Source organism: Rhinolophus ferrumequinum, chromosome 3 (assembly GCF_004115265.2).
Source record: "Rhinolophus ferrumequinum isolate MPI-CBG mRhiFer1 chromosome 3, mRhiFer1_v1.p, whole genome shotgun sequence".
Taxonomy (NCBI): domain Eukaryota; kingdom Metazoa; phylum Chordata; class Mammalia; order Chiroptera; family Rhinolophidae; genus Rhinolophus; species Rhinolophus ferrumequinum.
The window spans coordinates 7,894,652-7,922,373 of record NC_046286.1 but is presented as its reverse complement, the minus strand read 5'-3'; the positions used below and the strand labels follow the sequence as shown (position 1 = coordinate 7,922,373).

General features: G+C 37.7%; 1 protein-coding gene across 3 annotated transcripts in view; it reads right to left on the bottom strand.

The window, feature by feature from the left end:
- The window catches only part of ZFAND3 (zinc finger AN1-type containing 3), a 314,249-nt gene that overhangs the window by 192,095 nt on the left and 94,432 nt on the right, over positions 1–27,722 (bottom strand). For all 3 annotated transcript variants that reach the window (XM_033099911.1, XM_033099924.1, XM_033099906.1), the window contains exon 2: positions 6,983–7,023. In XM_033099911.1, coding sequence (XP_032955802.1) covers positions 6,983–7,023 — 41 coding nt within the window. The remainder of the gene's footprint in view (positions 1–6,982; positions 7,024–27,722) is intronic.

The following is a 27,722-nucleotide window of genomic DNA, read 5'->3' as shown; positions in this document are numbered from 1 at the left end:
AAAAGGCGATTTGAAACATCAAGGTAAGACAAGCATACTGATATCCTGCACAAGCTGACCACGCTATAAAATAACTAATTGGAGCGGGTATTTTTATACTGTTTTCCTGATGGGTACAGAGTTCCCACAATTTCTAAAAGGAAACCTGCATAATAACAAGAAGTACTTAAAATTTTCAGATTCAGTCTGTTCCTCTTAAGGCAGAACCTCAAAATTCAGCTGTAACCTACAATTCTTCCCTTTCAAAAGTTATTGGAATAAGGTCACTTCTACTCTTAACTTCTAACAGGAAATAAAAATAGAAAAGAGATTAGAGTGTAAATTCAAGCAGTAAGAGCTGTGGGTTCATAAGAAAATGTTTTAATTTACTTGCTATGAAATGGGAATTTGTTACTCTGTTCTAGGAATCACCATGAAACGCAAGTCACCTCGAAGAGCAATGTTTGCACTTTGGTTTATCTATCATTCCACCCTGTACACGGCATTGCTGTATTACTTACCTTACATGTCAACATCCCTATGCAGCAAACTACAGCCAACGCTATTTTGTTCATTCCAGAAAAGAACTAGTAATTTCTGAAGTCTCTCAGACATAAGCACAATGCACTTTACTTTTTAAATTTTTATAATTTTTACAATTACATTCATACTAAAAGTCTGAACATGTAAGCAAACAAAATCAAATTTAATTAAAATCCCCCCAAAATACTCCCACTCTGAGACTACCAAAATTAAAATTTTCATGTACCTTCTTTCAGCTTTATTCCGTGCAACTATGTACACATAAATTATGTGTAATCTAATTACAGGATACTTTGTAGTCTTCTCGATCAGTTATTTAATTAATGTCCTTATGTTATTTTAAAAGGGGGGGGGAGAATCCCACACTTAATGGCATGCTAAAAGCATAAATTATGGAACTCTATTATTCAATTAACATTATGGATTTAGGTAGAAAATTTGACAGCAATAAACAAGCTTGATAATTTTCAGATTGGATACAAAGTATGCAGCAATGGGGATACTGAACTCCTGCATTAATACTGGCGATTTCAATCCCTTATAGCCTCCCGAAGTCCATTTTGAAATTGAAACAACTATACGACAATATCATGAAATAATAAAAATGAAAGTGAAATTACTATACAGAATAGTTTTCTCCCAGCTGACAAAGGCTAGTAACAGAAATATATTAATTATAACAATATTTTCTCCAAAGTTAAATATCAGAACCCAGCATCCAAGATTATTCATTTGAATAAAGGTGCCTGAAACAGATTAGCCATAGATTTATATTAGAATGTTTCCTATTTGACATGTATCATTTTCTTTATTTATGGCAGTATTTCTTCACCAATAATGAGGTATAACACACAGGTAATCATGAAACAAAGATAAACTTAACTATCTTCCCACTAAGAAATATATATATTTAAAAAGTTACATTGAAACTAATTTTCAGATTAAATAACTCCACCATTAACTTATAATAGATGCTTTAGCTGCATTTTTAATTAATCTTCAACTGACAAGAGACCCCCTTACACTTTAGTTCTAGTCTTGTCCCCTTTCTGTAAATCAACATAATATTGAAAGTATTCCTTTTTAAAGAAACTATTCTGTAAAAGGTGAAAAAAAGAAGCTTTTTGCACTGTGAATAATCATCTCTCCCTTAAAATCCTTTTTATGTTAATCAGGGAACAGCAAGTTTATTAAAAGATAGTCTTACATGGAACAACCTGTTCAAATCATGTCTACAGTTTAAAAGAAATTGCTTACTTTGATTTCTCAATGACATACCTTTGTCATAGTTTAAATAGACACGTTAGTGTTAGTTTTTTAAACAAATTACTGAAATTTATTAAAAATTAAATACATACCGATGTCTGCAGTCCATAGGACCAACTGGTTCTCTTTACACTGAGCACGTTAAGTTTCTCTGCTGAATAGCATCTGTCATCAGCCCCACTCCAAGAACTTCCCATCCTTTGGGACATACCTTCAGCCACCCCCTTGTAAAGGATCAAGTGCTCTATAGATGATGACGCCTTCCTCGTCACCACACTGCTCTGTCCCCCCCAGCAAGCACTTCTAAGTGCTGGGGATAATGCCACATTGCTGAAGAAGCTACTTCAGTCAGCTCCTTAAAAATGTCTGTCTTCCCCACTTGTAATCATCCTATTTGGTGTTTCTGTCATCCATACTTTTATTTAGCAAAACCATTCTGTGAAAAGCACTGTTTTAATGAGAGCTGGGCTTCCCATATGGTACTACAGGAGGAGGCCACTGTGAATTAGGTACTAAATGTTCCTAAATATCAAAGACCAGTTAGTATCTAAAACTCACAAAGTCAGAAAATGAGTTGGCACACAAATAGGAAGCAATACCACAGGCAAGACATTTCTACCTTTGTACCTTTGTAAGAGGGAGGACTACCTTTCAGACGCTATGCTTGACTTTCCATGTGTATTTTAACATCGCAGTTAGCAAGCATGTTTAGGTCATGCTTTCACACAGAAAATCATGTAATCCAAACAAGTGAAAAGCTTAGAACAGAGCTCACAAGAAATCAGTTGGTTAACCCCTTGCCTAAAGACCAAAAGAAAATATGCCCTACTTTGCAAAGAAAACGAGATCCCAAATAACTCATGACTTCCCAATGAATTTCTGTAATTCAGTGGTTTTCAATCTTTTTAAACCACATCCCATAGTAATATGTATTTATATCACATCTTTTTACACATTCCTTTCATTTATATAAGTAACTCAAAGGTTTCACAAAACAATACTTACCCTTAATATTTGCAATGCATTCTGATTATTTTCTATTCTACTCAAATTTTTTAAAATGTTGATCATGACCCATTAAATTGATTTCTCTACCTACTAATGAATCAACATCCACAGTTTGAAAAACTGCATTAGAAAACAGTGTTGCAACCAATAAATGCTTCTTCACCATAAGTACCATGTCATGAAATTTTGTTGCTTTCTATTATAGACATTTACAGATTCTCTTAGTAAAGTCATACAAACAATATAAAAACATTAATGCAAGAAAAGGACAGTATGACAGGTAGAATATTATCAAAGGGATAGAAAAGCCAAAACTAGACCAAAAAAAAAAAAGATCCTCAATTAGCTTTAAAAATTGGAAAGATCTGTGGCAAGATCAATTGATGATAACTTATGTTCAAGAGTGTTTAAATGGCATCGTTTTCAATAGTTTAGACATTCTTTCTATAACTTCAAATAAACTGTATATCAGTTAAGCAAATCCTTTCTTTAGCGATAATACCATGTTTCCCCCAAAATAAGACCAAGCCGGAAAATCAGCTCTAATGCATCTTTTGGAGCAAAAATTGATATAAGACCCGGTCTTATTTTATTATAAGACTGGGCATAATATAATATAATTCCAGATCTTATATTAATTTTTGCTCCAAAAGACGCATTAGAGCTGATTGTCTGGCGAGGTCTTATTTTCGGGGAAACACGGTATAAAAATAATACCCGACTGGGAAGAATTATACATCGCCTCAGATGAGGAGAATCCTTACCAATCACTACAGGTGTTTCTGGCTTTTGCTCACAGAATAGTCTTATTCTTGAGAGAGATACCCAAATTTCCAAACAAATGTACAGACTTGTGATTTGAGGAAGGAAAACACACATGAAAGGGGGTTTGCTGGGGAAGACAGAAAAACAGCAGACACAGGAATGGAAAACAATATAGCATGGTAAAAGTAAATCCTGCCTGTTTTCTTTTGTTTAAGATGAAATAATAACCTCAAATAAAGAGAATCCAGAAGAGCGTTTTAAATCTATTGTACCTCAAATCATTACACTAATCAATCATTTCTTAGTGCTTCCCCAGAAAACTTCCTTTAAAAGTCCTAGTGATCATGGCATTACAAAACCTGGATGATAAGGGTCTTCAGGTCAAATGCCCTTTAAGGCTAAGAAAGAAACATATTACACATTTGTGGGAAAGACTCCAAATGGTCTTAAATTTCAGCCAAGCCAAACCAGGGTTCAAGATGAGGGTTGTCAAAAAATAAAAATAAAAATAACACCCTCGCATTTCGTAAAGACAAATTTTAGCTGAGCTGCAAGCCTTTGGGATAGCAAACTCATCCAGGCTGGACACTATTCTGCATACACGCAAACGGCTGACACAGACATTTCTCTTTCTGACAGTATCTATACACACTATTATTTGGTATGTAATTTACCGGCAATTAATATTTCAATGGTTTTTTAGTAACTCTCACTTTCCATATACTCATTTCCTTCCCTTCCTCTGACCTCATACAGCCCAGGAATCTTTTATTTAAAAAAAAATAGGAAAACTGTTTAAGCGATGGTAGTTATTGCGGGTGTGCTCACCATTTGGCAGAAGACTTCCTCAGAGGTAAACTGTTATCAGAGTTAACTTTAGCATCCACAGCTCCTAACCTAGTACCTACTCTCTAAACAAGACTTTAAACACGTTTTTACTCATTTCATTCAATTTTGTGTAAACAAGTTATATAACACACTCACTTTTTCACCACATAGGTTTATTCTTGAAAAGGAATCTTGGAAAAAATCTCTTAAAGGGTATTTAAAATGACAGTGGCTTCGGCCAAAATAACCTCCATGTTCTTACACAGCTCATGCCTCAGCTGCAATAATGTATTTCTATCCTCTATCTTCATACAGGAACAAAATCCACAAATATATCTTTAAAGTTCAATGCTCTTTTTTCTTTTGAACTTCAAAAAGAACATCAGATTTTGCTTCGGCAAGCAGGATGCTACTGCTCATTCCGTTCCAATGATGTTGGGGAAATCAGGAGTATGGGGGTTCAAAATAAAGAGAAAAGAAGGAAACAGTATTTTCTTTACACACTTGAAAATATCATCTTTATATTTTTAAAAGCAAAAATGGCAAAGCTGTGTATAGAGTAAATGGACACAGATCACCAGAAAGACAATAAGTAACCATAGAAAATAAAACTACAACAAGTTCAAAGAAATGCAAAGACCATGGCTGAACTGTCTTCATTGCTAATTTTTTAAACTCTGTATTCAGTTAGGGACCTGAGAGTTCTTTCAGGATGTGAGCCACCTTACTCAAAGGTGCATGGCCGTCCCCCAAAACCAAACTTTACTGAATTACAAGGGGGAGCTAACTCTGCGTGGAGACACTCATACAATCTCATGGACATTTGTCTCACTGCTACTTTCCTCTTTACTATGAAGTTAAATTCTCATCAGTGAAGAAGCTTTTCTTCATACCTGTAATTGTAGATATGCAGAGTAAGAAAAGCAGAATACATTCAACATGGCAGAGAGACTGCTAAAAGACGGATAAAAACCAACCTTACCAATATTTTTTCCTTTTAAAGACCTAAAGTATTCAACAAATTCTAAACTTTTAACAGATACAAACTGCCAGCTATCCCAGCCCTGCCCACCTAGCTCCTAGGTTAGGCAGAAATGTAAAGGTCTAGAAAGCTTACACTATGATTATTTCCCTGCCCAAACAGCACAATGAACTGAAGATGAAAGCTGACCAGTTCTCCACCTGACCAAACTCCAGCCAGGTCCTCTGAGCCCTCCTCTCAAGGAGGCCTCAACCGTGGCCTATAAAAACTAGACTCTTGATACAAACGATTTCATCTCCTCCTCTCCCCCAACATTCAGATTTAAACAATCACTAACAGTTTCTAACAGTTCAAGGCTTGTTCCCTAGGTTGACACTAGCCCGTCTTCAAGTGCCTGCCTAGGAAAGCTGGAAACTGCCGAAACAATTTAGGTTTGTTATAGCCAACACCTGACTATTGACCCTGAGCACCCTATCTTAGAGCATTTTACTAAAAAGAGTTTACAACTGTGAATCCTTCCCCTGTCCCTTTGAGATGTATATGTATCTCCTACAAGTCAGGAGCGTTTTTCTCAGGGATATGAAAGCCATTCTTTTCAAACGTGATGGGCAAGAAGCACAGGGCCTCAGTCTCTGCAGGAGGAGAATCCTAACTTGCAGGGTTGTCAGCTAAGAGACAAGGCGGCCTGATTACCATTTAAAGTGGCCAACCCTTCGTCATTTTTCACTTCCCTGATTCTACTGAGCCAAGATGGCAACCCTTGCCTTCTCCTTCAACTTCCTTTAAAACGCCCAGTACCTCTGCACAAATCGAAGTTCAGTTCAGTTCACACTGGACTCACTTCCCTACCGTAGCAGTACATTACTGAATAAAATCTGTCCTTACAATTTTAATTAGTGTCTCGCTTTGTCTTTGACAAAAATGAAGTAATAAAGAAGGAATGTTAAACATATCTCAATTAATAAAAACTACTTTACATAAGATCAGTCAAATATAAAGTTCTTAAAAAAAAAACAACCAACCACCATGAAAGCTTCAACTCCATGAAGGAGTCGTAATTCAAGGAGTCCACCAATCGGCCAGCGTTAGAAGGCTGAAAGGGCCCCTGACTGACTTCAAGCCCACACCCTTCACGTTACGTGATAACTCCAAGGCCAAAGAGACTAAATGACTTTCCCAAGGTGATATCTAGGACGGATTGGATTAGGAAAGGCTAACTCAGCATGATTTTTCTCCCTGACTCCAACATGAAAATATTCTTTCTCTTGTTTTCTCATTGGTAAAGGAACATTCACCATTAATCATTCAAGTCAAGATCAGACATGAACGTTATTACTCTACTACAATACGAGTTTTACAATTGCACTGTACACTGAGGAACGTTTGTCTGGTGCAAGTACATGTAAGATTTCATTTCACTGAAGAAGACTGCTTCAACAGTCCTGGCAAATATAGGAAGCATCTTGGTGAGGAGACACTGCTTTTGCTCACAAGCAAAGAAACAAAACCCCATGCATAAACCCAAAGGAGGGCCAAATGATTTAGACAGTCTTTAAAACAACCAAAAGAAGAAAAATAAAAGTAAATTAAAAATCCTTTTTCTGCACTTACCAGCAAAGCATTTGGAACAGAGGTTCATAGTCTTGCTGGACCTGAGGCAAAAAAAAAGAAAAAAAAGAAAGAAGAGCTAAAAATTCAGTATCACTCTAATCAAAACATAAAGATGTTTGAAACACAGGCAAAGAATTTCCCGGACAGCAACTGAACTAATAAACTAATGATAAGTCCCTAACCAGCCACCCCTCCCCCACAACAAAACAAAAACAAACAAAACAAAAATAAAACATGACATTTTGTTATCTGTGAGTTATCCAATGCATTATTTTTTTGTGATTAGCAGCTTAAGAAGATGACACAGGAGTCCATTTATCCCATGTGATTCCCACATTCCCACTGTTCACAGGGAACATGTATCACAGTTATCGCTACAAACAACGAAAACTCTGTAAAGAAGTAAAACTTTCTCCTCCTGTACTTGTACATGCTCATTTATCTCCGTAACATTGCTTGAACTTTTATCTCATCTTCTTTCCCCTCATTCTAGTCCTATTTTCAGATCCTGGTCACACTATGACCTTGTTATTTAAAATTCTTTCTTCAGAGGTTCCCAATCAAATTATTTTTCATGTCCTTTCATCTGTTAATAATAGCTACAATTCACTGAATAATAACTCGGATGGGCACTTAACATACATTATCTTAATAATCTTCCCAACATCCCTGAGATGACTATTACCATATTGCTTTGCTTCTAAAATGCACTTTTAAAAACATCACATTAACATTTCTACAACCAGGAAACACACAATTGGCTATAAACAATGAGTAATCTAGTGAGGAAAAGTTCCCACCACCTCCTCCCAGAGGTCTTAAATTGAGAGGTCCTAGGAAATCAAGGACGTGCACACATCTCATCCCTATCTGACATGTGAGCCGCTTGCCCCACGTCACACAGTTAGAGAACTACAGAGGAAGTATTAGGTTGGTGCAAAAGTCACTGCGGTTTAAAAAGTTAAAAATAATTGCCAAACCCGCAGTGACTTCTGCACCAGCCTAATGTGTGACCTGCGCTAAGTCCAAAGGCCATTCTGCCATCCTCTGTTCCCAACACGGCAGGGCTCCCGGCACCACCCAGCAGCCCACGCACAACATGGCGGGAACCAATAATAAGTTGCTTGTTAGGTTCTTCTCACTGCCGTTTCCCTTCCTGATTCTCTCCCACGTGGACGCATCCCTACAGCCTTCCTCCCAGAATACTCGTGTTGGATAAGCGGCCGATTTACAGCCGCAATCCTCAGCAACCCCCTCCCTGTATCTCCGTCTTCGCCCAGAGCTGCTCCTACACGTGGAACTGATACGGGCCAACGAACAGCCCCCAACACCCACTGAAAAACTTTTAAGTTTTCTTTCCTACAGAAATTTTAAGTTTCCTTCTCCTTAAAGTTTCTTTTTTCCCAGTTTTTTAGCTCCTACCCCCTGCTTTAGATAATTACCCTAAGACTTGTGATTTATACTTGATTGTAATCACTGAAGTCTAATGTTCTTCCCAACCCGTTCTGGGCCCAGCTCCTGGACAGGTAACGTCATCTGAATAACCAGATAGGTGGCCACTGGCCCTACAGAGCTGATGGATTTTCCATCACATAGCCACCTCGCATGAATAGCTTCGAGCTCTGCTCTTTAAGAAATGTATTAATTAAAATCTATTTTCTTCCTCATTCAGGGGCCTTGGGGATACAGAGGATACCCCAGCAATATTACCAGTCACAACCAAAGAAGCCAACGGTCTTCCAGGCGGATCTCGAGACCCCCTTCTCTCCTCTGAGATTAGATAGGGCGCAAGTTCCATGAATCCCCAATAGGTAGTGACAGCTCTACGCCCCTGCCCAGCAGGAGGCAGATACAGAAGAGAAGACCTCCTGTCCCTCAACTTCCCATAGAGATTTTACGGGGATCATGCCTCAGCGGGAAAACAAGGCAGGCAGTTAAAGACACATTGGGTTTCTGCATTCCTACACCTCCAACACAACCCTCAGAATGCAACCGCCCAAAAGACCTCCCCTCTCTGCCCAAAACTTCCCCTTTTCACTATAATTATGTACCCTTATGAGGAAACAAATGGGTACAAAATACCCAAGTAGATTAAACCAGTCACACCTGCTCAGTAAAGGCCACAATGACCTTCATTTCACCTGGGCCTCATTATACCATCATTATAATATCATGCATATGCCCAGAAGCTCATTAATATCATTATAACAGACTGAATTCTGGGAAGGAACATGCACAGTCTGAAGAGATAAGGTAATAGCCTCTTGTCAATCACAGGTGTCAATCAAGTGGTCCCATGCCCAGAAAGGAACAGCCCATTCTAGAGAAAAAAAGGGATAACAACTCCAAGTCCCCACCAGTCAGCGCCTTTGAGCCTTTTGAGCCCACTCTTCTGCTCAGGCCCCCTCCAATCCCTTCGGAGTGTGCTTTCTCTTCTAATAATGGCCCTTGAGACACCGCTCTCAGCTTGGGCCGCTTCTACCTCTTTGAAGTGTACTTTTTCTTCTAATGAACTGCTTTTTCACTACTTTACCTCGGTATCTCGTTCAATTCTTTGCTCAAGACGCCAAGAACCTGGACATCGCACCGAGAAAGGCCCACTCTCCGGTAACAAAAAAACTTGCAACTTTCCATGAGAGGCTGACCGGCGACCGACTGCCTCAGCTGGAGGGGGGGGAGGGCAAGGCTCGTAACAGCAGCCTGGGCCGGAGAGCTGTGTCCCACACAACCAGACTGAGAAACAGTGACTTGAACGTGGGGGGGCGGGGAGAGACAGTTAGGGGTGGGGGGAGGCGCTAGTACTGGAACCCAAGATCTAACGGTTAGTAATTGTCATAGGGTGACAAAATTTGGGAGTGAGGGGATAGTCATTATTTCTCTTTCCCAAAAAAGATCCCATGTTAACAGGTGAATCTTTCTTTGAGATTCCGCTTAAAATGAAGATACCAAAGACAGTAAATAAATGTGAGTTTCAATAAATGCATAAAAATGAATGAATGGATGAAAAGATATATTAATAGTGGAATCTAACATTTTATACAGGTTTATTATGTGGTAAGCATAATACCAGATGCTTTCAACCCATGTTACCAAATGAGAAAACAGAGGCTCCAACAGGGAATATAACTTGCCAAAAGCTACAGAACAAGAAAATGGATGAACCTGGTCTGCCTACCTCTAAAGCCTGTGTTCTTTTTCTTTTTTTAACTTTTATTTATTTAGTGTGTTTTTCCAGGACCCATCAGCTCCAAGTCAAGTAGTTGTTTCAACCTAGTTGTGGAGGGCGCAGCTCACAGTGGCCCACGTGGGGATCAAACCGGCAACCTTGTTAAGAGCACCGCACTCTAACCAACTGAGCTAAGCAGCCGCCCCCAAGCCTGTGTTCTTTTCACTAAGTCAAAGCAGGGCATCAGCATCCGGCACAGACACTATAGTAGTTTGGGAGAATGGTCCCACAACTAAAGACTTCATCTGTGGTAATCAAGTCAGCTCCCTGAGAAAGGAAAGCCTTTCATCCAGAGGAAGCACAACCCCTGTGCTCCCCTCCAAGCACATATACACATAGTGGGGAGCAATCCAAGGCTGCCAGTCATTTCAGTTCCAACTCACAGAAGATCTGGGGATAAAGGAATTCCTCTGTGACTGGAACCACCCCCACGCCCACCCCCAGGGAAGCAGGCCTCTCTTCCAAATGTGGTTGCTCTCTCTTGTCCAGCAGGGCCATTAGAGCCAGAGGTAACTTGATTATCACCTCTGCTGCTCCCCCCTGCCCAGCAAGAATCATGGACCGCCTGCAGAGAACAAGTGTGTGTGTACTAGTTTTAACATCTTGTGGATAGAAAAGGGGCCACAGGTTTAACCTGACAAGCTCAGGAGACTGAAAATAGCCACACAGGATGGCGTGAACATAAAAATTCCTAACTAAGGTGGGCCATGGCAGGAAGTCACATCTTTAGCCTGAAGCTTTTTTGATAAGAGCAATCTTTACCTTAGTGAGCCTGTCTATTGTCTTTTTCCACCTAAAATAATATCCTTGGAGTATCAGTAATCCCTTATTCCAGAACAGAGCAGGAAACTACAGAATCCCTCATTATTATTCTTGTCCCTTGATTAACATCTCTGTGTGAACCATTAACTGTCCTGCACCCACCTATGTAGAAGTACCTGTCTCTCCAATTTACTTTTATCCAATCCCAGAGATTTTTCTCCCACCCTCTTAATCTACCACCAATGGATTTCACGTAACCTTCCTCCTTTGATTCTATGTATAAAATAAGCTGCAAACTGGCATTTTGTGGAGCATTTTCTCAATTCCGTTGAGATATCGCTTCCCAGCAACTGTCGTCAGTTAGGCTCAAATAAACTCTTATAAGCTTTCTCTCAGACTGGATGTTTTATCGTTGACAATCTGTATTTCATAAAACTGGTTAAGGAAAAAAAATAGCATTTTTCTCTGCATCCCCTTATCTCTCTTCAGATAGTTTTATGTATTTAAAATACCCGCTATACCTATATATTACCTGAGTGACATCCATTCCACTCTCTGCTTAGGAATTTTTCAGCAACATGGTTATCATACGGGTTATAAATGAAACAATACAGCTTTATAATTAATCAAAACAGATGTCTGAAATCTGAATAAACCAGATTTCGGCTATAAAATAATGGCCACTGGTAATGCCAGTGTGGATCACATAGGTCAACAACAGTGAACTTGAAAAAAAACCAGCAGAGGCTTTGAGACCTCTGTCCCTTTCTCATGTTCAACACGTAAAACGTAAAGCTAGCCACGGCATACAGCACTAACTGCCCAAGGAAAGCCGTGTGACCAACAGGCACAGTCCCTGAACAGCAGTTCTCTCTCCTGGGCAGCAAACATGAAAGCTAAACATGATTCTCTTATGTTCTCACTGCTCCAAAGAAACTGCTCTTCTTGAGATCTTGAATGGCTACCATGTTTCTAAAACCAAGGTTTAGTAGGCTGAATAATGAGCACCCAAAGATATCAAAGCCTAACCCCTGGAATTTACCTCACTTGGAAAAAAGGTCTTTGCAGGTTAATTGAGGGTTTGGAGTTCACCCTGTATTATCCATGTGGGCACTAAGTGACATTACAAGTGTTTTTTTGAGAGGGAAAAGGGAGTGAGAGAGCCACACAGAAAAGGGGGTGTGAAGACTGGAGAAAAATGGCCCCAAACCTAGGAATGCTGAGGCAGCTACCAGAAGCTAGGAGGGGCAAGGAATGGATGCTCCCCTAGAACCCTCCGGAGGGAAGTCAGCCCTGCCAGATTTTGGACTTCTAGCTTCCAGAACTTCAACAGAATAAATTTCTATTGTTTTAAGCCATCAAATTTGTGGTAATTTGTTACAGCAGCCTCTGAAAACTAATGCACAGAGTAATGGCTCTGATCTCAACTTACTCCCGTTCTCTGCAGCATGTGACCAGATTCATCCTTCTTGAAAGTCTCCCTATTCCTGCCTTCTTGTCACTCAGATCCTAGATCCAATGTGCCCCTACCCTCCAGTTTTCCTCCCACCTAAGAACTCCCTTGTAGCCACCTTTGCTGACTCCTCCACGATGGAGACCTCTATCTGGAGGTTCCAGGACTCCGTCATTTACTCCACTTCTCGCTTTGTTACCTCATGCAGTCCCGCGGCTTTAAATACTATTATCTATACACTAAAGACTCATGAATATTCACTCTCACCCCAAACCTCTTCACCTTGCTCCAAACTCATATATCTAACTGCCTATTCAACATCTCAACATGAAACTAACCTCACTTCCAAAGCAGAACTCTCGATGTTCTCCTCCAATGTGTCTGACCCGTTTTTGTCCACCTTTGTAAATGGCAACACCTTCTTCCCACTCGCTCAAGTCAAAATCCCAGGAACCAACTTTGACGCCCATCTTTCCAGAAGTCTCTCATACACAATACTCAGCCAGAGCCACTGGCTCTATTTCCAAACAGACCTCAAATCGATCTGCTTCTCTCCTTTGCCAATGCCTCTACTCTGGCCACCATTATCTCACCTGGGCCGCTGTAAATGACTTTTTACTGGTCTCCCCATTCCCACTCTTGACCCTTTACAATGATTTTACTCATAGCAGCCAGAGTACCCTTTAAAAACAAGGTAAATCATGCTATTTTCCTGTTTAACCCCATCCAATAATTTCCTACTGCATTTACTAGAAAGTTCAAACTTCTCACCAGTCTTGAAGTCTCCTCATGATCTGGCTCTGCCTACCTCCCCTCTTCATTCCTTACCATTTTGCTTTTCTCAATTACCACATTCCAACCACAATGGCCTTTTTACTTCTGTTCTAGAATGTGCTGTAGAAGCTATTGCCAATGTTATTCCCTCTGCCATAAAATCTCTGTAAGATTGGTGTTTCTTGTCACTAGGTCCTGATTCAAACCTCCCCAGAAGGCTTCACCTGACCACCCTCTTCCTGTTTTCTTTCCCACACATCAATCTTTCATAGCTCACCCCCACCTGTGTGCTTGTGGACTATCTTTCGCCACCAGAAGGTAAGTGTCATAAGAGCAAAGACCCTCTCGGTCACTCTTGTTTGATATTTACTAGGCACCCAGTTATTCATTTGTTAAATGAATAAATGAATCCTCTCTTGAAGGCTAAACCATGAAAAATCTAAGTAGACTTAAAGGTCATTCAAACACCACCTAGAAGACAGGACATCCAGAATTTCTGTAGCTGTCAGCCTGTCATCTCTCGAGCTCTGTCACATTGTATTACTTAGCACTAGTAGGTAATGCCACCCTGTGTACCTGGCCATGATTTGTCAATCAGACAGGTGGCAGGCATTTTAAGAAGTTTCTTTCCAATGAGATGGAGTTGGAAAGAAACCAGCTAAATTTTCTTTTTATTCTTTTAATAAATAATGTTTAATGATACCTTCTGGTTTTGAAAATGAATGCCGCTTACACAGAATTTAGAAAAAGAACAGAAGCATTTAAGCAAAATCCAATGATCACTGATAATCCTATCCCCAAAATAAGAATTGTCAATATTCTGAAATAATTCTTTGTTTCATGGATAAATTAAGAATTTATTATATTTAACAGTATTGGTAAAATTTTGTTGTATGTTCACTGACGAGCATTTTATTATGCTTTATGACAGATACCTTACATATTTTTTCATATATATATACCATGTATCACAAAGAAATGTATAATAAAATATGTAAATTTCTTTTTTTAGTTTATACATATTTACATTTAGTATTTATCATGTCATTAAATATTCTTCAAAAACACTTCTGTTGCTCTAAAATAGTCCATTATATACTAATACTATAATTTAGTCGGCCTCTTACTATTGGATGTTCAATCTTTTTCCCAGATTTTTTTCTACTATAAATATTGCTATAATGAGCATTTTCCAGACATAAATCTTTGGTCATATTTAAATAACTTTCTTTAAAACTGATTCTGAGAAGAGAGAATGACTAGATTAAAAAGTTTGATTTTGACAAATATTGCCAAATTACTTCCCAGATAAGTTCTACCAACTTACACTCTCATTAAAAGCATATGAAAGCACTTGTTTCAATACCGTTCACTAACATTGAGTATTAATCACTTTTAAATCTTTGCTTGATGGGAGAAATGATTGCTTTAATCATATATTTTCTTCCAAAATAACAAATTTTCCAGTTTTGAAGAATATTAATTTTTAAATAAAGAATTAACCATCCAGCTAATTCACCTTGGGGAATTAAAATAGCATTCCTAATTTCTGAGAATTCTAGAGACATTTCATTTGTAATATTTTCCTGACATCAATACAATACTACGATCTCTCATCACCCAGGAAAACACACCCAGGCCAGGTCTTCCCAACAATACTTTAATATAAAAGCGCCAATAAAAAATTCTGTCACTATCAGTGTTCCTCAACAATTCTTTTTGTCCAACAGAGGAAGAAACTGAGGCACAAGAAAAACAAAGAAGCATCAAAAGGACAAGCAACAGTCAGTACTATGCATGCCTAAGCCAAGCCCTTCCAGTCTTGTGGTCCCAAATTTCTCTAGGTTAGGAATGGATCATAAAGCTAAAAAAAGTCTAGATTACAAAGGGACTTCCTTCTTAATGAAGAGAACCAATCAGTAAAAACCAACTAGCCAAATTTCCTAATTCAATCTCCTTTAATAATCCAGAGGAAGGAGGGGAGGAGACGACAAGGGGAGAGGAAAGATTGGTAGGGAGGGAGGAGGAGAGGCCAGTGAAGAAAGAGAAGGAAAAAACCTCCTCCTCTCTAAAAATCACTCCAGTTTGCCTTAGAGGTAAAACTAGATGGTTAAGGACTTCTAACAATCCGCTTGCCGCCTCATATACGGAGAGCCAGAAAGTCTAGCTTCTTACAACTGCTAGGAAGCAGTAAACAGCTCTACTAAATCATCACTCTTTGCTCACCCCAGGCAAACAAGAAAAAGGCCAGTTCAAACAGATGACATTCTAGCTGGCAATGACAAAGGAGGTTTTCAACAGTGCATCCAGCCTGTCCAAGCTGTTACACATCACTCTAAATCATTCAGATAATGTCTGCAAAGTTTTCTTTTTAAGGAAATATTACAAAGGAAAAGATAAAGTGATTAGTTTCTACAATGTAGCAATATAGGTCGTGCTACTTTAAAACCTAATTTCAGTGTAATATATTAAATTACAATTGGGGATTTCTAATGAGCCGTGTGTTCACATTTTATACTCGAATTCAAAGACAACACGGACATAGTAGCATAAGCCTCTCTCGTTTTGCTGTGTTTTAAATCCATGAACTAAAAAGATATATAGATGTAAAACAAGTCAATTATCTGTGGCCCTGTGCACATTACTAAACGCTTAGTCCAGCACTATCTAACAATTAAAACAAGATGAGGCATGGCCATCAATACACTAGTAAAAAGGAAAATATAAATTAAAGCAGGAGAAAAGAAAACAGTGAACTAAATAAAAATGCCAAATAATTTTTCCACATAAGATAAACTCAATGACACTAACTCTAAGACACAATGTATATATACAATGGCTGCAGCTGTCTTACCATATATGCACCAAAATTATTCTTCAAAAAGAAGGAATTGATTTACAATTAAATCCTTACTTTTGAGGTAAGCACAATAATTTTATACTAAATACCAACAGGGGAGGGACAGAGGGAAGGAGGAAGAAAGGGAGGGGGGGGGGGAGGGAAGGGGAGGAGGCAAGCCTGCCCAAAAACCCCGAAGTAAAAAATCCAGGTATGTCTTCATGCCCAGGAGAACGGCAGGTGGGATTTCAAAGGGAAGACTGCATCAGTGGGATCCAATCAGAGTCTGTGAAAGGGGAGACACAGTCAAGTTCTCCTCACCGGGCAAAAACACTAAAGCCTGGAAGACATCAGACAACACAAGCGCTGGAGGCTTTGTCAAGGTTTTGACACCAAACCAATTTTAAAAGGGACTAAAATATAGTTTTAAATGCAGATTTCATACTTATTTCTGGAGTGTGATCTCACAATTACAAGAGGCAACTGCCACTGAAAAAGAGCCTTTGAAGATCATGTAGAAATCAATGCAATAAAAGCCTTGGACTTTTAGGAAGATCACAAATAGCATTAAAATGATGGCAACTCTCCTAATATAACATAAACGGATTCTCGTGTCTTCGAATAAAATTTCTAGTGAGGATAAATAACATTTACAGATTTTTAAAGTGATCTATCTCAAACAACTTGTAAGGAAGTGAATAACTGAAAAACTGTGGTCAATAACTTTAAACATGGTTTTAGCAAACATTAAAGACACTGATATCTGTGAAAATCGGAGAGTTTGAATAAATCTATTTCATTAAAATTTATACCCAGATTTCAAACTATACTACAAAGTTATAATAAACAAAACAGTATGGTATAGGCAAAAACCAGATATATAGATCAATGGAATAGAACACAGAGCCCAGAAATAAATCCTAGCTTATATGGTCAATTAACCTATAACCAAGGAGGCAAGGATATATATATACACAGTGGGGTAAAGACAATCTCTTCGTAATGGGTATTGGGAAAACTGGACAGCTACATGAGAAAAAATGCAATTGGACCACTTTCTTACAGCATATACCAAAAAAAAAAAAAAAAAAAAAAAAAAAACACCTCCAAGTGGATTAAAGACTTAAATGTAAGACTTGAAACCATAAAAGTCCTAGAAGAAAACACGGGCAGTAAACTCTTTTGACATGTAAACGCTTTGACATGATTCTTAGCAAAATCTTCTTGGCTATGTTTCCTCAGACAAGGGCAACAAAAAATATCCAGACGAATTACATGAAACTAAAAAGGGTTTGCACAGCAAAGGACACCATCAACAAAATGAAAGGACAACCTACTGAATCAGAGAAGATATTCGCAAGTGACACATCCAATAAGGGGATAATATGTATCCAAAATACATACACTTAACACCAAAAAAAAAAAAAAATCCAATTTAAAAATGGGCACAGGACCTGAATAGACATTTCTCCCCTCAAAGAGGACATACAAATGGACAACAGACATATGAAAAGATGCTCCACATCACTAATCATCAGGGAAATGCAAATCAAAACCACAGTGAGGTATTACTGCCTCACACTGACCAGAATGGCCATCATCAAAAAAATAAACAAATAACAAGCGCTGGTGAGGATGTGGAGAAAAGGGAACCCTCGGACACTGTTTGTGGAAACGTAAATTGGTATAGCCACTACGGAAAACAGTATGGAGATTCCTCAAAAAATTAAATCTAGGACTACCATACATCTCAGCAATTCCACTTTGGGGTATGTATCCACAGATATATACACCCCTATATTTGTTGCAGCATTACTTACAAAAGCCAAGATATGGAAACAACCTAAGTGTCCATAGATGGATGAATGGGTAAGATGTGGTATATATGTACAATGGAATACTGCTCGGTTGTAAAAAAGATAAAACATTGATTGGCATTTGAGACATGGATGGACCTAGAGGGTATCATATTAAGTGAAATCAGTCAGATAAAGACAAATCCCATACGATTTCACTAATATGTGGAATCTAAACAAAACAAAATGAATAAACAAGAGAGTAAGTTGATGGTTGTCCATGGGGGGCGTTGGGAGGTAGGCAAATTAAAATACGCACGTGCAGTTACCATTGGGGTAAGTGACTGAAGAATATATGAGATCGCTCTATTATTTTTTAAAACTCCATGTAAATCTAAAATAACCTCAAAATAAAGTTAAAGAACAGATTTTTAAAACAGGTATGTACAATTAATATTTAAATTAGATATTTAACTATTTCATCTACACCCCTGAAAGTTTCTATATTCAAGTTCATCAAAACACTTTTTTTCTTATTGAGAAAATGGAGGATTGCCTTGTATCTGGGTTTCCTCATTTGCAAATATGTATGATATTTTAGGAAATTCAAACACTGTATTAGAATAAAACTAATGCTCAGCAAAATTCACCTTTGTAGTAGAGAAAATAGCAGGAGAAAAGACTGACTTCACTTCTGTCCAGTTACCTGAAGAAAGTGTATACAGTTGATTATTAAATTTCTCACTTAAACTATTCCCATCCGTTTTATAAAAATAGTTTTTTGGAATTCTTCATCAGTGGACAGCACTTTCTGAAGTGTTCTATATCTTTATCTGGGTGATGATTACATAGGTGTATGCAATTGTTAAAATTCATTATGTTATACACTTAAGAGTATGCATTTTACTATATGTAAATCATAGCTCAATAAAGTATTATTGGTACAGAACATACATTTTTTGAATTCTGCTCTACCTAAGGTACTATCACTGGTCCGTTACAAATGGAATTCTTCATATTGCTATAAAAACAATACACAAAAAATTTCTCAACCACTCGTTAGGGAGCAAAAATTTGTGAATTAAACTTAGAACAAGAAATTCGAGAGTGGTAACAATAAAGTACTCCCTGCCCTTCTTTCTCCCCTGGCTAGCCATGCTGCTGCCACAAATGGCTGGGGGGCAGGAGACACAACGTTTATGGAAATCAGCGTGTTTTTCCTGAATAGTGGTCAGCAGAATTAAATAGCTATGAAACTTCTGTAACGGGTTAATAACTAAAGAACATCTCTGAGGCAAAATACTGAGCTTTGCATATTCTGTCATCTTTGCAACCAGCATTACATAAAACTATTGAAGAAGCACATAAGCATCTGTCCTACCCAAGTGCAAATATTTCTGCATCATCCTGCTCAAGTGTGCATTTTATCTATAATTATGAAGATAATTTCGGTTTGCAAGCAGAGGAACTCATTTCCCCTTATTTATGAAAAATTAGATTGAACACAGGATAATTTTAATGAAAAGCAAACCTAAAGCATTATTATTATATCTTCCTTTGTCAGAAAATGAGACATAAATCTAGAAGATGATAGAGTTACAAGGGTTCAAACTACAGGGTTAAACAGGCAAGCAGCTGTATGGCTGAAAAAGAAAAGCACTCGTCAATTCTAGCAGCTGGAAAACATCCAAGTAAAAAGACATCTATCTACAAGAAGCAACATTTCAGTTCATAACATTCAGGTGAGATGCAAGCACCAACAGAACATTTACTAAATAAGGAGGAGAAAACAAAATCTAGCAATATATAAACAAAAGAAAATTTTAAATGTGCAGGTTGTCACTGACACTAAAAATGTCATTTACTTCAATAGCACCTTTCTTTTTTTTTAAATTCTAAACATTTTATATATCTGCCTACTAGGATATTCTCCCCGGGGTAAGCAAAAGGCTTGAGATTACACCTACCTTGAATCTAGTTGAGAAATGGCTGCAGGTGGTAGCGGAAGAGAAAGTGCTCTCATTTCCAGTCCAATGCTCATTGAAAAGGAAATAAGTTCAAAGTTCAAGATTTCCATTCCTGATTATTTTAGTCTTTCACCACAAAATACAAGATTGACTAAAGACTACAAAAGAAAATTCTCCATGTAATCAATGTTAGCAGTTATAACTGCCCAGCAGAAAAAGACAAAAAGAAGGAAAGTCAAGAGTACTTCTTTTCTGTCTCCCCGTCAATAAAACTTAATCTAAAGTATATCTATTCTATAATCACCAGAGATTCCACTGTTTCTCTGTGTATCATATTCATTGCCTCCCAACCCACAAAATCATGAATTTCTAATGTCTTACTGTCTAACCTTCCCACTGTTGTAAATGCCTATATAATCTTGTCTTCTGTGTAACAACACAGGCTGCTCTACAGGGCAGTGGGAAGAGCAGTGACCTGGGAGGAAAGGGCCACGGTCAACGTGTGCTCAGGTTTGGGTTGTCTTACACAATAAAATTAAGTGGGTTACTTAGACCAGTGACCTCTGACATTCTATAACATTCTATGATCACACAATAATAAAATCATATGTAATCTAGTGAGAGAACTACTAAACTCTCCTTCGTTATTCGTAGGCTAAATATCTATTAAAACCTTCTCATGAGGACTGTTTCCTAATTTTTCAGTTTTCTCACTCTGGAAAATTTTTCTGGGGTCTTCAATGCATGCTTACCCTCTGATGGTCTAGTAGTAACTATGGTGAAGAGATGGCCCTGTGATTTCTTTAAGCTCCGTTCCAATTGTATGACTTGTTATCAATGGTTTTAAATGTACAGGCATCACTGACTCTTCTTTTACTGGTTTTCTTACCACCTTGGGATTCGTGGTCCTAACATTGGTACAAACCCAGACCTACTCCCATACTGAATTTCCACCACTGTTTACTTTCCTTAAGAGAATGATCCTGCCTCAGTCCTGCTGAATTCCGTACCACATAGGTATGTTCACCAACTTTTCCAAACGATTAGGTTGGTGCAAAAGCAGTTCCAGTTTTTGCAATTATTTTTGACGTTTTAAACTGCAATTATTTTTGTACCAGCCTAATACCAGATAGTCTCAATTTTAATCCAATTTTAATAGTTGTCTTTTGAGCCACCTTTCCCACCCAACTTGATGTCACTGAAAAACTTAAGCATATTCTGTGTGCCACCATCGAAGAGCCTGGTGGAAATCCTGAAAGATTCGGGACCCGTCTGATCCAATTCAGCTTCGAGTGCATGACCACCCACCCTGCCCTGCAGTGCTGAGGACCGGGCCTTGCCATGGCTAGTTGTTCTAAGAGCTTGCTAATCACCGGTTAGTCTACCTTCTGTCACAGAACTTGACACAGAACTTGAACAATCTGACATTATGTTCATCCTGATGCAATGTACGCTTATATTTTTAAAGTATTCATGGTATTTTTATGATTACATACTTTAACTCACTTTTTCACTTAATCACTGGTGGATAAAAAAGTACACAACCTCGCCTATTAAGTATCCTAGCCAAAGATATGCTACCTAAACCATCACAAGAAAAACAAGATGAAAAGCTGGAACCTGGCAGAAAACAGACCCATAACAAATAACTTACAAGTAGGTGCCTTAACATGGTGAGGCTGCAGCTGCAGCTTCTTCAAAGAACATACACACCCTCCCAAGGCAGAACACGCCCACAGCTTCCAAATGCTCTCCCAGCCAGCAGACCTGCTTTCCAATACACAGGCTTATCTGCACTCCCAGCAGTTGAGCTGAATGGTTGTGAAGAACCAGTTTTTTGTTTCCCAATCTGCCTATGACCTATAAATATGCCTATTTTACTTCTTGTGATCACAGTTTTTTGTTCCCTAAACCAGTAAGTGCAAAAAGAAAGCATTATTTCTATGAAATCTATGCTGAATACTTTGAATAGATTAAAAGATATGTTGCTATTAAAAAAAATACTGTCAGATTATACAAGAGAACTTAGATTGAGGAACAAAGAATAAAAATCTAAAGAGTACCCTCAGATGTTTCATATATCAATAGATTCTCACTCCACTTAATGAGACCAAAACTGGATGTTAATTAACAAACATTTATTTAGGCACTGATGTGCCAGTTACCAGCTAGCATGAGTTTTACAATTATTAATTCACTACTATTGTTGTCTACATTTTTATACATGGGAAAACTGAGGCACAGAGTTTCAAGTAACTTGCCTAGGTTCACATTCTAGTAAGAGGCAGAGTGAGGCTCGGCTCCAGCCCAAACAGTACGTCCCAGAGGCCATCGTCCCACTATGCTAAGCTACTGCGGATGATGTACTATTTGTGCGGGTTATGTACGAAAAAGTGTATGGCTCTCAAATCAGTTGACCGATATGCGACGAAAAGGTCTCAAGCCTACCGCAAAAGCCAGAAATCATATACATTTATTTTAAATTAAACTAGAGCACCTAAGGTATTTTTTAGGATGCCATGCGTTAACACATTTTTTTCATTTACCTATCAGTCAGTCTCATTAGAATAAGAGACTTTTGGTATATATTTCCCATGTTGGGCAAGCGAATCACAGCCACGGTGCTAGAGTAAATGGCTTCACATTAACTACTGATATTACTGACATACCATATTCTCTTTTCCCAGGAAAAGTCCTTACAGGCTTAAACGTAACATTCTGAGATTCCACCCATGATTAATCAGCATCACAATAAAAGCAATTTCAGGAATGCACAGGGGACAAAACAAGCAACTGTACCAAAAATCTTTTCTAAAAATGCGGAGAAAAAGAAGTGAACTATAAACGAAATTCTTAACATTCAGAAACAATTAAATCTGGTTTTTTGGGTGAAATAGTTGATATATACATTTATTTACTATAAAGACAGTCTTTACTCTTACTGGACCCCCTTAATTTCTCTACTATCTTGTTTAGTTGAGTGCTAAAAACTGCAATCAAATATCAAAAGCAACTTCTAAAACATAAAATCCATCTCCACACTTTACATACAACCACAATAAACTCCTCTCTGAAATTTTAAGTACAAACTACAGTATAACAAGTCAAGGCGACATCTGGGATATGCTCATCCAACATAGCAACCTAAGGAAGACAATTGCAAAATGCCTTTTCAACTACACAATAAGGTTATTTTAAAAAGCACTGTATGTACCTCACCCCATCACTTCAAGCAATGGACGCTGAAACCTTTGGGCAAAAGGTTATTGAAGAACAAGATATCATAATAGTCTCAAACTGTCATCCTACAAATTACTTACTAAATACAAAAAGTCATACCTTTAGAATCTAGCAGCCAATACCTTAACCAAGTACTCAAATTTAGCTACACATTGAGGAGACAATCTGACATTATGTTCATCCTGATGCAATGTACACTTATGTTTTTAAAGTATTCATGGTATTTTTATGATTACATACTTTAACTCACTTTTTCACTTAATCACTGGTGGATAAAAAAGTACACAACCTCGCCTATTAAGTATCCTAGCCAAAAATGTTTAACTTAAATCATGAGAAAGCAATAAGACAAATCTAAAATGTGGGATAAGCAAAAAGAAGCAGAATTCTTCTAGAACTTTTTATCTTCTAGATTAAGAGACTATGAAATAATCAAATGTAATCTATAAATCATTTTTGGAATCCGGCCACCCCTATTGTTAATTTTTTAAAGTCTGATAATGATATAGTTATGTATGAGAACGTAGATATGACAGTTTTACTTTTTAAGTATTTCAGCATGTATCTCCTAAGAACAAAGGAGATACATGCTGAAATACTTAAGTAAAACTGTCACATCTACAAATGGTTCTAAAAAGGTATATTTATAGGAAGAGGTAAAGCATGGATAGCAAATGTTAACAATCAGTGAAGTGAATCTAGGTGAAGAGTATATGGACATTCATTATACAACTTATCTTAACCTTTCTGTGGTGCTGAAATTCTTCAAAATAAAAAGATAAGGGCGGATGTCCACACAAAGATTTGGACATGAATATTCATTATTCATAATAGCCAAAAACTAGAAACAATCCAAATGCCCATCAACTGTTGAATAAATAGTATGTGATACTACCCACTGAATAGGCTTACTATTCAGCAATAAAAAGGAACACACTACGAATGTATGTTACAACATGGATGAACCTCAAAAACATTCATCTCAGTAAAAGATGCCAGTCTTCTTTCTACATATTATGATTCCATTTATGTGAAATATCAAGAAAAGGCAAATCTATAGAAACCGAAAGCAGACCACTGGTTGCCTGGAGGTGGGCACAGAAATTTACCACCAGTAGTCCTAAGGAAACTTTTCAGGGTGATTAAAATGTTCTAAAACTGGATTGTAATAATGGTGGTATAAATTTACTAAAAATCATAGAACTATACAGTTATAATGGTTGAATGTTATGGTATGTAAATTATACCTCAATAAAGTTGTTTAACAAAAAGTTGGGAAAGGAATATTCTGTGATTTGAAAAAAAATCAATGTAAAACTGATAATTTGGAAAGGAATAAATTTGGGTATCTGTTAGTGTAGACTGGAAGCAGGGAGTAAGAAATCAGGTTAAGCTTATAAAAAATGGGAGTTACATTTCTACAAAAAATAGAATTTTCAATAAGATGTTATTTAAAAAATTTTAAAAAAAGTAAAGAATGCCAATCCCTTATGTTATATTCTCAAATACATTTTTATATTCCCAAGTAAGACCCCAAAAAGATAACATAAATTAAATTTATAATCAAAAGACTCTGCCTTCAACAACAAAAGACAAACAACCCAAATTTTAAAGGGCACAAAGGACTTGAACAGACATTTCTCTAAAGGTATACAAATGGCCAACAAGCACATTGAAAAGATGCCTAATGTCATTAGTGATCAGCAATATGCAAATCAAAACCATAATGAGCTACACTTCACACCAATAAGATGACTACCATATTTTTTTTAAGTGTTGGTCAGAATGAGGAGAAACTGGAACCCTCAGACATTGCTGGTGGGATGTTAGATGGTGCAGCCGTGGAAAACAGTTTGGTGGCTCCCCAATAACTGAAATATAGAATTACTATATGAACCAGAAATTCTACTTAGATATATACCCTGAAAAAACGGAAAATAAGTGTTCAAACAAAAACTTGTACACGCATGTTTATGGCAGTGCTTTTCACAGTCACCAAAAGGTAGAAAGAACTCAAATGTTCATCAACCGAGAAATGGGTAACAAACTCTGGCGTATATCCATACAATGGATTATTATTGAGCCATAAAAAGGAATGAAGTACTGATCCGCGCTAGAACACAGATGAACCTTAAAGACATACAAAGTGAAAGAAGCTAGTCACAAAAGGCCACAAGCTGTGATTCCATTCATATGACGTATACAAAATAGGCAAATCCAGAGAGAAAATGGATTAGCAGTTGCTCAGGACTGGGGAGAGGGGAGAGTGGCTGCTTAATGGCTTCCGGTTTCCTTTTGGGGTGATGGAAGTTTTCTGTAACTAGATACCGTGTTGCCCCGAAAATAAGACCCAGCCGGACCATCAGGTCTAATGCGTCTTTTGGAGCAAAAATTAATACAAGACCGGGTCTTATATTAATTATATTAGCTTAAAAAGTAAAAAAAAAGATTGGGTCTTATGTTCATTTTTGCTCCAAAAGACGCATTAGAGCTGATGGTCCGGCTAGGTCTTATTTTCGGGGAAACACGGTAATGGTAATGGTTGCACACTGTGAAAGTACTAAATGTCACTGAATTATACACTTTAAAATGGTTGACATAGTGAATTTTGTGTGTATTTTACCACACTTAAAAAACTCTGCTTTTGGGTATACAGCGTATTTAACTTGAATTTAATTATTATAATTTTTCTACTTCTTTTGGCTTTTATGTATACCATAGATCATATAATAGGTATGCCATAAAATCTAACATTTATTGAGTACTTACTACATGTAAGATATATGCTAGGCATTTTCTGTGCATTTTAATCCCCAAAAAACTGTAAGGTAGGTAGGTAGGTAGGTGTTATTGTCCCCATTCTATGTATAAGAAACCAAGTCTCAGAGAAATGAGGCAACAACTATTAAGAGGTAGAGGTGAAATCCAACCCTAACATTTATAAGATTACCTCAAATATAAAAGGAAAGGAATAAACTAAATGATTTCTAAGACACCTTCCAGTAATACAACTCTATGCATATTCAGAAAGAAAAAGAAAATCATACCCTTCCCCAAACTGTCCTGATAGCTTTCTGGTGAAATACAGAGGGTACCAAAAAATATATATACACATTTTAAGAAAGGAAAAATCTGTATTAAAATTGTAATACCCAACATAGACCAATAACAAAAGATGAATACAAGTCCTGTGTATACATTTTGGGGGCACCCCCAGTATATGGACAGAAAGTCAACACTAGTCCTAACAGATCTTCAGTGTGACATGCTTCACATCTCTCTCCCCTCCACCAAGACCAAGACATTGATTACCGTGCTAGTTACCACTTCCGGAGTAAGCAAAAGGTACAAGGTAATTGTCACCACTCATTTCAAAGTGAACCGTGAAGAGGAGCAGGGGGGCTGGCTGTATATAACCATCCCAGGAAAAGAAATAGCTTCACAATATAGACCCCCAGTCTCCACCCCAGACACAGTGATCAAAATCTCGGGCTAATGCCCAAGAATCCTTGTTTTCTTAAAAGCCCAGGTAGGCAGCATCATTTGGCAATTGCCACAGTCAAGTGGGGAAAAAAAATTTTTTTTTTCAGTCAAATGAAACATAACAGATAAGCCTGGTTCCATTAGCACTGACTTCAGAGTACAGGAGAATCAGATTTATTTATAATCTAGTTATGATGTCGGATCTTTTTACTGTACTTTCATTTCAGAGGACATGATTTCACCCAAAATACACTTGAATCTTTGCATTAATTCAAAGATTAACTCAAAAGATCAAATTGTACCTATAATGCCTTTAAGAAATCTTTTATGAATTAATTCTAGCTGCATATGTGTATTATGTATATTATGCGTGTATATACGAGGTCGCACAATTAAGTCCGCAAATTTGTTGCTATCCTTTTTTGATATCAGAGTTGGTACATTATGAATTTGTACCAACTGGACAAACAGTTAACCAAGTTTACTATTTGGAAGTGCTGAAAAGGCTGCATGAAAAAGTTAGACGACCTGAACTTTTCGCCAACCATTCGTGGCTCTTGCATCACGACAATGCACCAGCTCACACGGCACTGTCTGTGAGGGAGTTTTGAGCCAGTAAACAAATAACTGTATTGGAATACCCTCCCTACTCACCTGATCTGGCCCCCAATGACTTCTTTCTTTCCTTGAAGATAAAGGAAATATTGAAAGGAAGACATTTGGATGACATTCAGGACATCAAGGGTAATACGACAACAGCTCTGATGGCCATTCCAAAAAAAGAGTTCCAAAATTGCTTTGAAGGGTGGAATAGGCGCTGGCATCGGTGCGTAGCTTCCCAAGGGGAGTACTTCGGAGGTGACCATAGTGATACTCAGCAATGAGGTATGTAGCTAGGATGAGGTATACCTCATCCTAATGAGGTATCTTTTCTAGGATGAGCTCGCGAACTTAATTGTCAGACTTGTGTGTGTCTCTGTGTACACACACGTATTAGTAAACTTATATAACATTTACATTGGTGCCTGACAATCTAGCCTCAAATAGTTTCAAATAAACAAACGCAAATAAATGCAATAAACATTTACTGACACACACATCATGTGTCAGGCACTGCGCTGGATGCCGTGACTACAGCCAAGGACAAGACAGAGCCTCACAACACGTATTAGCAGGGATGTATCAGTCACTAATCAGGCT